This window comes from Nasonia vitripennis, chromosome 3 (genome assembly GCF_009193385.2).
Source record: "Nasonia vitripennis strain AsymCx chromosome 3, Nvit_psr_1.1, whole genome shotgun sequence".
NCBI lineage: Eukaryota > Metazoa > Arthropoda > Insecta > Hymenoptera > Pteromalidae > Nasonia > Nasonia vitripennis.
Genome location: NC_045759.1, coordinates 22,895,239 through 22,909,388, shown reverse-complemented (window position 1 = coordinate 22,909,388; position 14,150 = coordinate 22,895,239). Strand labels below are relative to the sequence as shown.

The following is a 14,150-nucleotide window of genomic DNA, read 5'->3' as shown; positions in this document are numbered from 1 at the left end:
TTACTTCGAGTGACGCTCCGAAAAAAATAACACCTCTCAGCGCGCTGCTATTATACTCGTATGCGAGAGAAGCCGGAGAAGAGTAGCGCAATTCAGCCGGTCGAAAATCCATTTCGCACCCGGCCTCTCGCCGTACTTAAATTCCACTCCCGGCCGTTTATCAGCTGCCGCATAAAGTATGCGCGCTTGCGTATTTAGCCCCGGCGGGGAGATAAAAAATCGCGTGTGCAACGCGCAGCGGACTCCATTTATCCGGAGCTTTCGGAACTGCGAGAGAGACTACTGCCTTGAATTGAAAAGGCGGTTCAATTGTGCGCGCGCGAGCGAGGAAAATGAAAATCGCGCGACGATTTCGACCTGTACAAAAGTGTGTGTGGAGTGATTTCTTATAATTTTTTTTTTCGTCCTTTATTTTTCTGTATAGAAACGGGGAGATTGAATCCGAGCCGGTGCAGAATTCAATTAAAAATCAGCATCTCTCTCTCTCTCTCTCTCTCTCGGCCATTAATTAATGCTGCGGCGAAAAATTGCTTCTCTATCGTCGATACAGCGGAAATTCTCAGGCTCGCGTTCCGAAGAAAAAAAGTATGACCCAGATACATCCCCGAGAGCGTGTTTATATCTCGGACACGCGAGGTAAAAGGTTAATTGGGAAAATTCAAGCCCGCGGGAGGAACATGCGCGCGCGCGCCGTACGCGCATCAGGGAGAATGGAAAACGTCCGTGCTGGGTAAGTACGCGCGCAGCGATGCTGCGTTTTTGAAGGCAATAATAACCGGGCTCTGTACTTCCAAGAGAGGTACTTTTTATTTCAGGCGGTTCGTGCTCCGCTGACTGCTGTATTCGAGAGCATAAACTGCGATGAAAGGTTGTTTTCAGTGAGGGATAATCAGTTTCATCGGTTGCAGGAGTTTTGAGGTTAGGATTCACCAGTCTTTGGACACCGATCGAGAGATATACATTCGATGCGAGTAGTGTCAGGACGTCCGTCAGCCAACAGCGTCGTCAATAAGCCCTTGTTTTTCTACTATCTTCTAAGCTGCTGGTCCCTGCGTCACCTCTGGGTCTTCGTCACGTCGACTTGGGTCATCGAGCGTCAACTGCAGAGTACTCTATTTGTTCAGCTCTTTGCGTGAATTTATTGTTTTGAAGTGCAGTGATATTTAGGAAAGTGTGGAAAGTGTAAGAATTGTGGCCCTTGGTGTGCCGAATATCAGCGAGTTTTAAGCCGTTCTTGAATGATCGTCACGCAGTTTGGAGGTTAGGTTCTTAAGCTGCCACGTGGTATTTGCAATGGTGTCGTCGCGAAGAATTTAATAGTTTAACCAAGGTAGTGCCAGTATACTCTATGTCATTGAACAATTATTCTTAACGTTATTATTTGTTATCTAATTGCTGCCAAAACATTGTGTTGGTCCGACTACAACTGCTGCAACATCACGGCGTGTACCGATATACAAGGCCTCTAATATACCGACGCCCGACCATTTGTTGACCGCGACTACTGAAGCCCGCAAATCGCCAGTTTTAGTGCTCAGCCAGAGCATATTATTCTTTTAACCCGTTTATATTAGTTTAAGCTATTGTCCAGCCGTCGACATGGTGGTAAAAGATTTCAGGCGGGACAATGTTCTCGCCGAGCTCGAGGCCATCAGTTTGCAGAACAGCGTGGCCAGGTACACAGCCCAAGTCCAAGCCATGCAGGCCAGGATAGACGTGATCGCGAGCCATTTCACCATACACGATCCCTGCGAAATTCGTATCTCCGGCCTCCCGGACTCGAGCGACCTCTCCATACGCGATATGGCTGAGCGTGTTTTCGCAGCCATCGGTTGTCCCGATTTCGGTAAGCATGTGCTGGAAGTTCGCGAATGGCTGCATAGACCTGCGAATGCCACTGCAGGTCAATCGGAGCAAGGAAACGAGCGAAGAAAACGGTGCATCGTCGTGCAATTCATCTCGAATGTCGTCAGGGATATGGTTCTGAGGAGCGTGAAAAAACTCGACAAGCAGATCTCTCAATCGCTGTTCGGAACCGGAGGCAAGGGCAAAATTTACGTGAACATTGTGTATCCGAGATCGGTGTACCAGCTGCGCAAGAAAGCTATAAGCATCGCGAAGAGTCACAACTATGCGAAGCCCGTTGTGAAAAATTTGGTGGTGTGCATGCGCGAAAGGCACGACTCTCCTCTCATCCCTGTGTACTCCGAGGAGGACTTGGCGATGCTTCCTCGGCGAATCCGCTGTCCGTGTGATAATTGTCGTCGTCGTTTGGTTAACCCGCAAGTGATCGTGGAAATGTAAACAGTATTATACTTTTAGTAATTTATTATACCTCGTTTTTCTTCGATGTCTAGTTTTAAGCCTACGATTGTCAAACTTTTAAGCGCGTTTGTGATTTTCTATACTTATATTCGATGTTCAACGTCATGTATTTATTATTTTTAAAAACTTTTTAACAAACCCCGCTGGAGGGAAAACAAATAAACGAATCAATCAATGAATTTAATTTCCTCCTATATTTTGAACGTCTGTTCAACGAATCGATTGACTTTATTCATATAAAATACAAAGTAAATATTTGCAACCAACTTTTTCCCGCGACGTTCGTCCAGCGCGGCTTAAATTCCCGGAAAAGAGTCGATTATCTTAATCCGCCGAGCAGACGGAAAGAGAAAAAACGAGGACACAGTCGTAGAGTCCTTAAAACCAACCGTCCGAGAATATCCTCCACTCCGCGACTTAACCAGCGCAGCAAGAAGTCCGGGTCGCAGCTCCGACAATTATCAATCTCCCGCTGATCGCATCAGAGCGAGCATATCTTATCGGACGATTTATTTCACGAATGCCACGGCTATAAGATCGTGACTGGCAAGTGGCTCGGGAAAACACTTAGCCGGAGCTTCGCCGAATAAGAAGCCGAGTTCGCAAGAAAGGAGAGCCGAGGGAGGAGATTTCATCATAGCGATGCTCTCGCGCTCGTATAAACCCCATCAACGTCGTCGAGGCGCTGTTTTTTGGAGGGGCGGCAAGTATACAAGAGGAAATGCGCACACATAAGTGCGCGGAGCTTTTTGAACGTGTACACTGTGCAGAGAGCGGTGAATTATACCGGCTTTAGACGAGCTTTCTTTCGAACGCGCGTAAATCGCTGCTGGCAGTGTTTTTGAAAACGCGAGCGCGCGGAGAGGATTTGGCGATAATGTTTGATGGGGAAAACTGCTCGGAATCGCGAGCAGTAAAAGATCGGCGCTAAAATTTTATCGATAGCTGCGCTATCGTGTAAACGCTTGGCTGCGCTGTTATTTTTGGTGATGCAATGTTGCAGCGTGTAATGATGAAAATATAAAACGAATAACTATACTCACCATGAACGAAGGACAGCAGAGTGGCGACGAGCAGCGCGAGCCTCAGCGGGCTGCACTGAGTCGCGGGTCGTCCGGCCATCCTGTCCTGGATCGTTACGTCGATTCGGCTTGCTCCTGGAACGATACACAGACCCATGTAGCATTTGCACATACGGACATGCTCACCCGGAGAGCATCGTCCCTTCGATCAATCAAGCCATCCCTCTCTCTGTGTCCATATAACCATATACTCTACACACGTACACACACACGAGCGCAATTCCAGTCTGCTGGCAGTCTGCCCGTGCACTTGCGCCGCGCGCTCATAACCATGTGCGCAGCGCAAAAGTCGCGTCTTTATGCCGCACCGCAAAAGCTCCGCCGGAAATATATCACCGGCTGGCCAGTCAGCAATATCGGACTACTGACCGATGCCTCGCTAATCTTCCGCTGCTGCTCCGCCCGTTCCGGCTATCCTCTTTGCTTCCTTTTTTTTTCATTCTCTCTTTGTGATCTCTCTCCGCCTTTTCTTCGTACATATACGTGGGAAGAGAGAGGGTTTTACCGCACGTGGGGTCGTAACGCATGGCTCGGCTTTCGACGGAGGGTCGGTTCGTTCTCTCTTTCTCTGATAGCCCGCGGTTATACCTGACATCCGATGCCACTGCTCTCTCTCTCTCTCTCGCTCTTACGTATGCTCTTTGTGTGGGTTATACGGCTTGTCGATTGGAGAGTTATTTTTTGCCTTTCAGATTTCGCGGCGATCCATTCGAAAAACGCTTCTTTTTCAGTTCTCAGTGGAATAATAAAAGCTCTTGTGAAATAAAAACGGGTATCAATAAAAGCTCACAAAGCTAAAAGTCAAGCATCGCACGTCACCTATAAATACACTCATCACCCCGAGAGCTCGTGTATCTTTTTCCCCCCACATATAGCAGCCCCATTAATAACGAGCGCGCGGCCACTTTATAGCGCCGTGCGCGTCGCGTCAATGCTCTCGAAGGCCGCAGTAAAGAGAGAGAGAGAGAGAGATTTTTTTGTTTTTCCGCTCATACACCGCGCGCTGCTGTTCTTTCAATGGTGTACCTCGTCTGCAACGAGAGACACACATGCACACGAGTATCGGTTTATCGAGAAATATCTCTCCCGCGTATAATACATAAACGAAGTCGACTTTTATTCGGCTCGTCTTTCGAGTCGGAAAAATTGCTTTAATCCGGAAGTTCGCGACGCCGGGTCGTAAAAAAAAAAAAAAATCCGAAGAAGAGGAGGAGTAGAATAAGTAATAAAAAGTCTCGTCAAATTGCCGGGTATAAAAGAAAAGTTGAGCTCGCTGCGTGTATAAAAGAAGTGCGAAAAACCGAAAGCTAAGGAAACAATCCCAGCGGCAGTGAGGCAACTTTTTAAAAGGCCGCGACGATGACTCTACGGCGGCGGCGACGACGAGGGGTATAGTTGTGAGAGAAGCCACTAGCCACTCGAAAAACTTTACGGAGCTTTTCTTCTCTCTCGCTGCTGCAGCGACGGTTAGCTACTCCTTTCTTCTCTCCTGAGGCGGCGATAAGATCTCGTCGCACGGCTTCTTTGATTTTTCACTGTTTATATAGGCGCTATCGGGAAAAAGTTGCTGCATTCGTATAATCGTCAAATATTACATTTCGCGAACTAAAAGCAGAAGCTTTCCTCTTCCCTACATAGCATACGCTCATTTTTCCTCTCTTTCCCGCTCGCTTTTTTTCCACTCGGCAGTGTGGCAACTTTGTCGAGCACTGCAGGCCCTAAATCTGACTTTCCGTCCTCGCGCGCGACACGCCCGGAAACAGCCGACCTTCCGCTCCGATATATACGTATTTTACACGCTTCTACGTATAACGTATAGGTATACTCGCGGCGACACTTTTGCGCCGGCCAATTTGTAGGCGGAATAAAAAGGGGGCTGAAAATCGAGCTCGCGTTTAATTACGCGAGAATAAACAGCGACTTTTTGATTTCCCTGATATATATATATAGCCGAGCGTTGGGGAGGGATAAGCGTATGCGTGCTTGCCGGTTAATTAGTCGCCTCGCGCGTGTGCCGCGTGGACTGACTGACTGACTGACTGACTCTCGTCGGCGGGGTAAACCTTAACGATGCCGATCCGCCATGTGTAGAGGAAATAATATGCGATATTCGCGGTTATTCGAGAAGCGCCCGTGTCTATACGTTTCGATCGACGAGCTGCGTGAATTTGTTTGATTTTTGTAAAGGGCTCTTTCAAAAATGTACATCATTCGTGCTTGCTTTAATTTACGAAATTTTTATTTATTCCACGAATCGGTTACGAAAATTCCCGACTAAAATACCGTGCAGCTCCCTGCGAAACGTGAATTCCTGCCGCTCATTAACACCGAAGTAAAAAATAAACGAGAAAAAGGAAAGGCTACACCTGCGCGCGCGCGCGCCTGTAAACGCTTGTAAAAGCCAGATTTAATTAAAAGCCTGTAAGTAGAGCTTACACTTGAACTGCGCTCTCCAGAGAGCGAAAAAAATGTATTTCCCAGCCACGCGCCGGCATTGCTCTGTTTTTTTTTATTTATTTATTTTTTAACACAACCACCGAATAAAAACCATACAAAAGCTCGCCGCGCGTGTGCAAGTCATCGACGAGTATATACATACAGCTACGTGTGTAGCCCTTATATAATTACAAAGTCTCGGCGACAACGTCATGCGGCAACTGTCTCAAACGCTCTCGAGAGCAGCTTCGTCGAGCTACGAAGCGACGAACGCGCGGCGAAGCCACCGAGGCCGATTCAAACGATTTTACGCTCCAGATTGTCGACAGCCCTGCTCGTGCTTTGAGGATCTCAAAATTCTCTCCCCCTAGAGAGAGAGAAGAAGAAGAATCAGCAGCAGCTGTGTGTGTGTACGGAAAAAAGCAAAAGGGCTGCATCCACTTGAGCGCAGCGAGGATTCGAGATTTTTCGAGTGTCGCGCGCGGGAGACGAGGAGGAGGAAGGAAGCTACAAGTTGGATCGAGGGCCACTACGTATATATAAAATGCGAGCCTCGGAGGGGCCGAGTCTGTTGCGCGGAAAAAGGATAGGTAGCTGGAGCTGTATTGGAATTATATGTGACTTGGCCGGTCGCTCTCGAGAAATCGAGCGGAATCGAGGCTCGATTTGGGATATGCTTTATGGGCTAGTACTCTCTCGCGAGATGTATTCTGCGATACGAATAATGGATTATATTCGATTGTTCGCAGCTAATTAATCATCGGAGCTTCGCTGCTTATTCTCCAACTTCGGAGCCAAGCAACTCTTTTCAATGATCTCCGCAGCCATGTACACACAACTACTTGCTCCCTTTGTCGACGCGCGACTTTATACTTCTGCCAGCCAACTTCCTCGTACACGCGGCTCTGCTTCCTTCGCATGTAAATAAGAAGCCGGCGTATTTATGGCTTATCGACGGAAAAAGCCGCTACCGCACGAGCGTGTACACTACTCACAGTACGTGAAAAGAGCGCCGAGAGAGAGAGAGAGAGAGAGAGAGAGAGTTAAAACGCTATTCGAGAGGAATGAGAGAAAAGTTGCCGTGATTTATACCGCGCGATAAATCAATACACGGTTGGCTCCACTGTACACACACATGTACCTTATACGTACGTGCATGTGCAGCAGCAGAGAAGAGAGAGAGATGTGTGTTTTCGGCGAAAGAGGCTTTGCGCGGCATCTGTCGAAAAACCATCCGTCTTTAAGCGAGGAGATCCCTTTGTTCGATTCCTCGAGAATATGAATACATCTGTATCCGACAGACGCGCGTATATAGAGCGCATCGCGAGAGTAATGAGGTCGCGGGGGTGGGATTTGTATTTTACTTTGACGCGACGCGTCAGCCGAATGTCAACACACTCGAGCTGACGTCGTAATATTACAGACGTCGCGCATGTAGGTATATCCTAGCGAAGCTCGACTCTCCGCTTTGGGTATTGTGTATTCCGTTTGAGGCAAGCTTCAACGGATATGACGCCATCGCACTGCCGCGTTGGCTGAAGATTAAACGCTCTTTATTTCCCTGACCCGGATATTTTCTCCTATGTGCGAAATCGGCTGCAAAGGATAACGAAATGCGTATAATCACATCCGCAACGATCCGCAACGTCTTACACACGCGCCTGCGCTCTCTACATACCCAAAAGCACGGACATTGCATCGCGCGTGACGCGTATCGATTCGTTCGGCTAATTGCCGGACACTGTACAGCTCTCCAATCTCCCGTGACGGAATCCAATTAAACGGGGCAGTGCTGGACCCAGTGATCTGAATTTCCTCGTCGACCGACAAAGAACCTCCTCAGCTCTCACGGAGGAAGAAAGAGTAATCTCTGAAAAATCCTCAAGACTTTCAAGGGTCATCCTCCTCTCTCTCCCTCCCTCGAAGAAGTTCCTCCTCAAAGCGTCGCGCTATATACACACGGCAAAAGTTTGACCGGCAGAACGATAAGAGGATCGTCCGTTCCTACTACTATGTACTACGCAAAGTTGGACTCGATATAGCAGTAGTAGCTTGCAAGTCTCTCTCTCTCTCTCTCTCTCTCTCTCTCTCTCTCTCTCTATTCCTACATACATACCGATACGCTGCGCATTCGATCGACGAATTCTTCCCCGGCGTTTTCACAGATTCCCCAGATAACGCGCACAGCTATGCCGGACAGCGGCAGATAGAGAGACATCCAACTTTGCGGGGGGGGGGGGGGGGGGACACAGCACTTGCGGATGCCGCCACCCGCGCGACGAGCTCTAATTCTAGAGGAGCAGGAATTTCTCATTCACCGGCATTGTTCGCCGAGAGAGACGGCTCCGTCCAAAGTTTTACGCTGATGCGTACACGTGGAATTATCGTGCGTGGGTGTACGCGAGAGAGCTGGAGTTATACTCGAATCAGCGGAGAGTTGCGCGGTTAGAAACGCGGCTGATTGGGTTGATGACCGAATTAAAGCGCACTGCCTTTGATTACGAGTTGTACTCGAGCGAGTTTTTATGAAAATGAAGAAGCTTTCTCATTCGGCAAACTCGAAATGAAAAGTGTCCCCTCGCGCAAGACAGCCAAATCCAGAGAGTTCTCTCCATCCATCAAGCGCTAGCTATGTAGTGCTCTCGTTCTTCGCTTCTTTTTCGTTCGACGTCAGATTACATAGTAATGCTACCTTCCGCGCGAGGGACACAATAATTCCTCGTCTTTTCTGCTACACACACACACACCTTCTTCTCCTCGTCCATTCATCCGCCGCGAGAGACAGCACACTTTCTTCCTTACTCTAGATCGGAGCACTTTGGAAATTAGCGCGCGGCGACGACTTCGGCCACGGATTAACCGCGAAATATAAGGGGGACGTGTGCTGCACTGCCGCGATTCATCAGAACGAGAGAGAGAGAGAGAGAGACGGTTCAACGAACCCGCGCTATAGGCTTTCAGAGTCGGCTCGTATTGTCTGCGCGGTTCGCTTTCATAATTATCGGGAGGCTTCCTTTTCCACCATTCGCTGTGCACGTGTCTGAATATGTATACACGCGTATAAATAAAGGTCAAAGTCATGGAAAAAGAGATCCCGTTGTGTATCGTCGAGGATTGTGTGTGCAGTAGGATTAAAATTCCACAAGACGCGAGCACTGCAACGTTTCTTTTACGATCCTGCCGGACGCTTACTTAGCGTAATGAGAGGTGGCCGGTAAGTGGCTTTTGTAATAAGACCGGAGAGCTTGCACTCGTCACTCTGCTGCGAGCTTTCATGCCGACTTCTACTCCATCTCTCTCTCTCCCTCCTTTGGCCGATAAAACAATATGAGGCGAGAGAGTATAGAGCTGCGTGCGAGTAGATTGAGAAGGCAGCTGCGGTAATGGTTCGTAAAAAGTGTGTTACGGAGAGAGAGAGAGAGAGAGAGACGAGTTCGTTAACGTGATCACGTTTCCTCTGCGTAGGTATACATCAAGAGATGAGACTCTCTAGTGATCTTTACGCGGCCTACTCGTGAGCGTAACGAGCTGATTTCATGGGAAGGACTGCTTTTATATACGCGGAGAAGCTCCTTTGCTAAACAACAGAGAGCGCGGCTGTGAATTAGTCTTGAGAAATTCAGCCCTGGCTTTTTAAAAATGAGAGAGAAAAGCTCGTACAGGTCGACGTATCCAGGGTTAAAAATGTAAAAAGGTAGTCCGTGTCAAATTACTGGAGCCGAGCGCGGAGGTTAATCCCTTCGTTACTGCACAAAGCGATACTCTCCTCTCTCTCTCTCTCGGCGTAGTTTCTTCTTTTTTTTCCTCCGCCGCGCGCGACGTGCTCTCCGTATCTATGGTTACGAATGTCCTAATTCCAGCGTGCAGCTATATCTTCCGGTGTGTTATACACGGTCGAACAAAAAAATGAGATTATAGTTCGTTGCATGCGCTCAAACATTTTGTTGGTAATCAAGCCTTCTCATCTGTATACACTCACACAAGCCCACACATGAAAATTTACACCGATCCCTCGATCCGCGCGCTGCATCGATAAAAAAGAGAATAATAATCATCCCCTCCTTATCTACGTCCCGCGCATATCCAAAAGCGTGTCGTAATTCCAGCGATAATCCTCCCCAAGAGATATTACAAGCCAACGCACTAGACTCTCTCTCTCTCTCTCTCTCTCTCTACTCCTGCACGGCTTATACATGGGAGATTTCCGATATCCGATACGATCTCCCTTACATCCACACACGCGCGAGCGAGCGGAGCTTGAAATATATGTACATAGAGCCGCGCGCCACAGCGGATAAAAGTCTCTCTTTGGGAAAGAGCATATATAAGCGACGAATAATAGCCCACGCGGTGCGCTATATATCCTCGGCTTTCTGCCTCCCGCTAATTATACGCACTGGGGATAAAAAATTTCTCGCGGTGTATAGTGTTTTATATATAGCCGGCAGAGACGAGTGGAAAAAGCTCCAGACCACTTCGCGGGAAAAAAGTACATTTTTTCAGGGCCAATATGAGGATCGCGAATTTTCTTTCTGGCTTTGCGTATACGCGTATGCAGAGAGAGAGAGAGAGAGAGAGAGAGAGAGAGAGAGAGAGAGAGAGAGAGAGAGAGAGAGAGAGAAAGAGTTTCATACACGGCTACGCCAGAGGCGCGAGTATTAGGGCCGACTCTCTTTCTTACACACTGGAGCTTTAGTTGTTTGTCGCGGCCCAAGATTCCCCAGCGCGTCTTTCTTCCGCGAGCGGCTTTGTCTCTCCCGGTGAGCAGACTTGCTACGTGATGAACTGTGTGTGCGTGTGTGTGCCTTGCATGAATGCACGCGCGTTGTTTGTATGTTAATGCAAAGGGACGATGCGGCCTCCTCTCTTTCTCTGTGGTCGGACTCTCTGAAAAGCTTCTGGGCGTTCGAGCGTGAGGTTCCGTCGCGGAGCTAATATGCTTTGTAATTTATGTACTTTTTATCATCGTTTATATTTTCGTTATTTAAACGTAATGCACTATAACAGCTCGAGTTTACGTTTGTTTTCGGAGTTATTTATCTCGTGTACATAGCCAAGCTATATATAGCTTCCGTTCGGATATAAGGAATTCCTGCGTCTGGTAAACGTGACGCTGACTAATACATCCCCTATATCCCCGAACGATCGTCGAGGCCCTCCCTTTCCTCCTTTCCCCCGGATACAGCACTTTATTCCGAGATAAATTTCGTATTCAGCGAAAGCACCTCTGCTCCGTTATGCAACTCAACTGCGATGCAGCGTTAAAAGAACCCTTCGATCTTCGGCCTGTAACCTTCGATCTTTATACCCTATATAATATAATACCTATCCGAAGCGCTAGTAGAAGAAAGAATTTCCGTATAAATCAATTATCACAGTACGCGGTTGTGCAATTAATAAGCGGCACGTCATCTCGACACGTGACAATATTCCCCTCTGACATAGGTTGTGTAAGCGCGCGCGAGCAACGTACGTTCGTATTATCGTATAAGGACAAATAATGCGTCGGCGCTCGCATTGTTGTTCCCGCAGACACCTTCCGCTGCCGCGACGTCGCCGGCAATAAAGGCCGACTCTCGCTCTGTACAATTTCATTGTAGACCCTCTCTCTCTCGTGCGCGTGCGTATATAACACACACTGACGGCTATGATATGGAATTTTTTTCCCCCGACACGTACAGCCTCCTCTTCACAGTTTCATTTTGACGGACCGGTCACTGAATAAACGGAGAGGGTCACAGTTAGGTCGGCTTGATGAACGCACACGGTTATTAATCGGCGTATCAAATAATGGTTAAGCCACTCGCGTTTGTTTATTAATCGAGAGACGAGCCATACGCGTTATAATATAGCTAGAAAAAAATCGGAAACGGTTATTACGCGCACCCGACGTAAATTACAAGGCTCGTCGCGGTCGTAGAGGCGCAATAAATGCTCGTACGCGTATACAGCGCGAGCATTATTTTCCGATAAACCAATATTTACAGCGTCGCGGCCGTAATTCACGTGCTGCTGACCAAAAACTCTCGGGCGGCTCTTTTAATTTTAGAGCCGCTGCGAATAATAATTTACGCGGTATTATACCTATGCGCGCGCTGCGAATTTCGTTACGCGCGCAATAACTATATCTATCCGGTATTTCGCTTATATATAGCTCATCGCTCTATAATAATAATCGATATATACGCGCTGCACATGCACGTGCATCAGTCCGCCTAATTTCCCGGGAGCGGCATTGCATAATTCCTTCTCTCGTGCGCGGATCCGGCATATTATGCAAATGCAATTAACATCCCGCTCTCTCTCTCTCTCTCTCTCTCTCTCCCTCTCTCTCGTTCGTATTACGTTATTAATTAGCATTTTGCATTAATAATCAGAGCTCTCGATAAACGACTTTCGTACATGCACAGCCTCTCTCTGTACATAACGCTGTACCGCCTCTGGCTTTTTAGTTCTATTCTCGAATAAGCCCGGGCGCAGCCGATTCAGGCCAATCGCCAGTCTTGCGTGTGAGCCGGCTTGGGTTTAATGGATGAAGAGGTAAATAGGCTATTTAGTATTATACATATTGGCATCGCGCAAATTCGAATTGCTCTCCCTCTCTCTCTCTCTCTCTCTCTCTCTCTCTCTCTCTCTCTCTCTCTCTCTCTCTCTCTCTCTCTCTCTCTCTCTGCGCTTTATACCGAAAAAGCTATATACGTATGTAAAACTGGGTTGAATCGATACATTCTCCGAAATTTAAAAACCAATACTTCCTCTCAATTTTACACACACACGTGTCCACGAATTGAAAGGGGGCACTCGGTTTGGTACACACATTCGGAGCTGATGCGGAGTTAATGCTGATGCGCGCTGCTGCAGTGTCCGAAATAACGCGTCACACTTAGCGCTTGCGCTGTTAATTCGAGTGCGCAGGATGTGATTACAGCCAGCGCGAAACAAAGCCTCGCAGCTCTATGTATATGGACGCACACTCTCTCACTATCTATCTCTCGACAAGAGATAGAGAGAGCGTTTAATCAAAGTGCGATCGACCGCGACGAGACAGTGGCACAGACACACATACACACACACATGCGGAGCTGCAATTTCTGCGCGCTATTTTTGCTGCTCTTTCATTCGCCGCCGCGTCGACTGACGACCTTCGATTTTCGATGCTTGGGGACGATCTGTGTTCTGTGATTTCTCTGGCTCTTTTACGCTGGAACGCAGCCGTGTGACGTGAAATTGTCGAACGCTTGGATTTTTTTCTCTTCTTTGCGCGTATTTAATTTCTCATCGCCTCTCACGCTAGAGAGAGCTGTGAGGTACAACTTTTTCGTACTTTATCGAATTTCAAAGTTTCGCGCGCGCGCGCGCGCGGCAGCGGCGCTAATTAATTCTTCTATAAGTAGACGCTGGAATGTTAATTTGAAAAATTCATTAAAATATGGAATAGAGGATGAAACGCGGGGGAAGACCGAGGAGGAGGAAAAATTGCAAATGTTATAATTAACGCGCTTGACGAGGCTCACAAAAGAATCGACGCGTCTCGCTCGGGCTCGTTAAGTTTTAATTGTCGCGAGTATCTAAAAATAAAACAGTGTGTATAGTAAAATTTAAAAGAGAATTAAAATAAGGCGCCGGCCGATTAAACTCAATTGTTTGTCGAGCTTATTAACGCCAATTTACCCTGCCATAAAAGCTCCCCCAGAGCAGCTGCAGCTTCTTTAATCACACCCCCGCGCTCTAATAACCGAGCGATAAAGTTCCATAAACCCTGCCTCTGCCGTCGTCACGATAACAAAACGCCGCGACCTCGCGCGGATCCATAAATTTAAATAGAAATCGCCTAATTGATAAAAATCCCTCTGTTCGAGCTTGCGAGAGAGAGAGAGAGAGAGAGAGAGAGAGAGAAAGGCAAATTGGATAAATATTTGAGCGCGAAGTCGAGAGAAGAAAGAAGCTGCGCGTATAGCTGTGCAAAGATCCAACCCGTGGATTTGCGGCTGCGTAATGGGGGCCGCTTTCCACAATTCGGCCGGTGCATTAAGGCGTCGCTCTGCTGTATACACGCAGTCGCGTCGCTCTTTTGGTCGCCGCCGCGACTATACTCAAAAGCAAACCGCAGAGCGACCGTAAACACCCGGCGCTGCTGCTACTGCTGCTGCATTCGAGAGATTGTGCAGGTGCTAAATCGATGCTAAAGCGCTTCTGCCTCGTCTCTATGTGTATGTGTGAGATGGAAATAGGAAAAAAAATACACCACAACGCTTTCAACCCCGCAGGAGGTAGCAGACGTCGAGCCTTTTTTTCCTTCCGCGCGAG

The 14,150-nt window shown here is 48.0% G+C and overlaps 2 protein-coding genes across 13 annotated transcripts in view; one reads left to right on the top strand and one right to left on the bottom strand.

Moving 5' to 3' along the window:
• Positions 1–14,150, bottom strand: part of LOC100118247 (Down syndrome cell adhesion molecule-like protein Dscam2) — a 79,787-nt gene that overhangs the window by 51,060 nt on the left and 14,577 nt on the right. For all 12 annotated transcript variants that reach the window (XM_031927443.2, XM_031927437.2, XM_031927440.2 and 9 more), the window contains exon 2: positions 3,369–3,482. In XM_031927443.2, the coding sequence (XP_031783303.1) occupies positions 3,369–3,447 (79 nt within the window). In that variant the 5' untranslated portion in view covers positions 3,448–3,482. The remainder of the gene's footprint in view (positions 1–3,368; positions 3,483–14,150) is intronic.
• LOC107980824 lies at positions 654–2,504 on the top strand. Its single transcript, XM_016983377.2, has 2 exons — positions 654–730; positions 796–2,504. The coding sequence occupies exon 2, from the start codon at positions 1,600–1,602 to the stop codon at positions 2,302–2,304; it is 705 nt and encodes a 234-aa protein (XP_016838866.1). The 5' UTR covers positions 654–730; positions 796–1,599; the 3' UTR covers positions 2,305–2,504.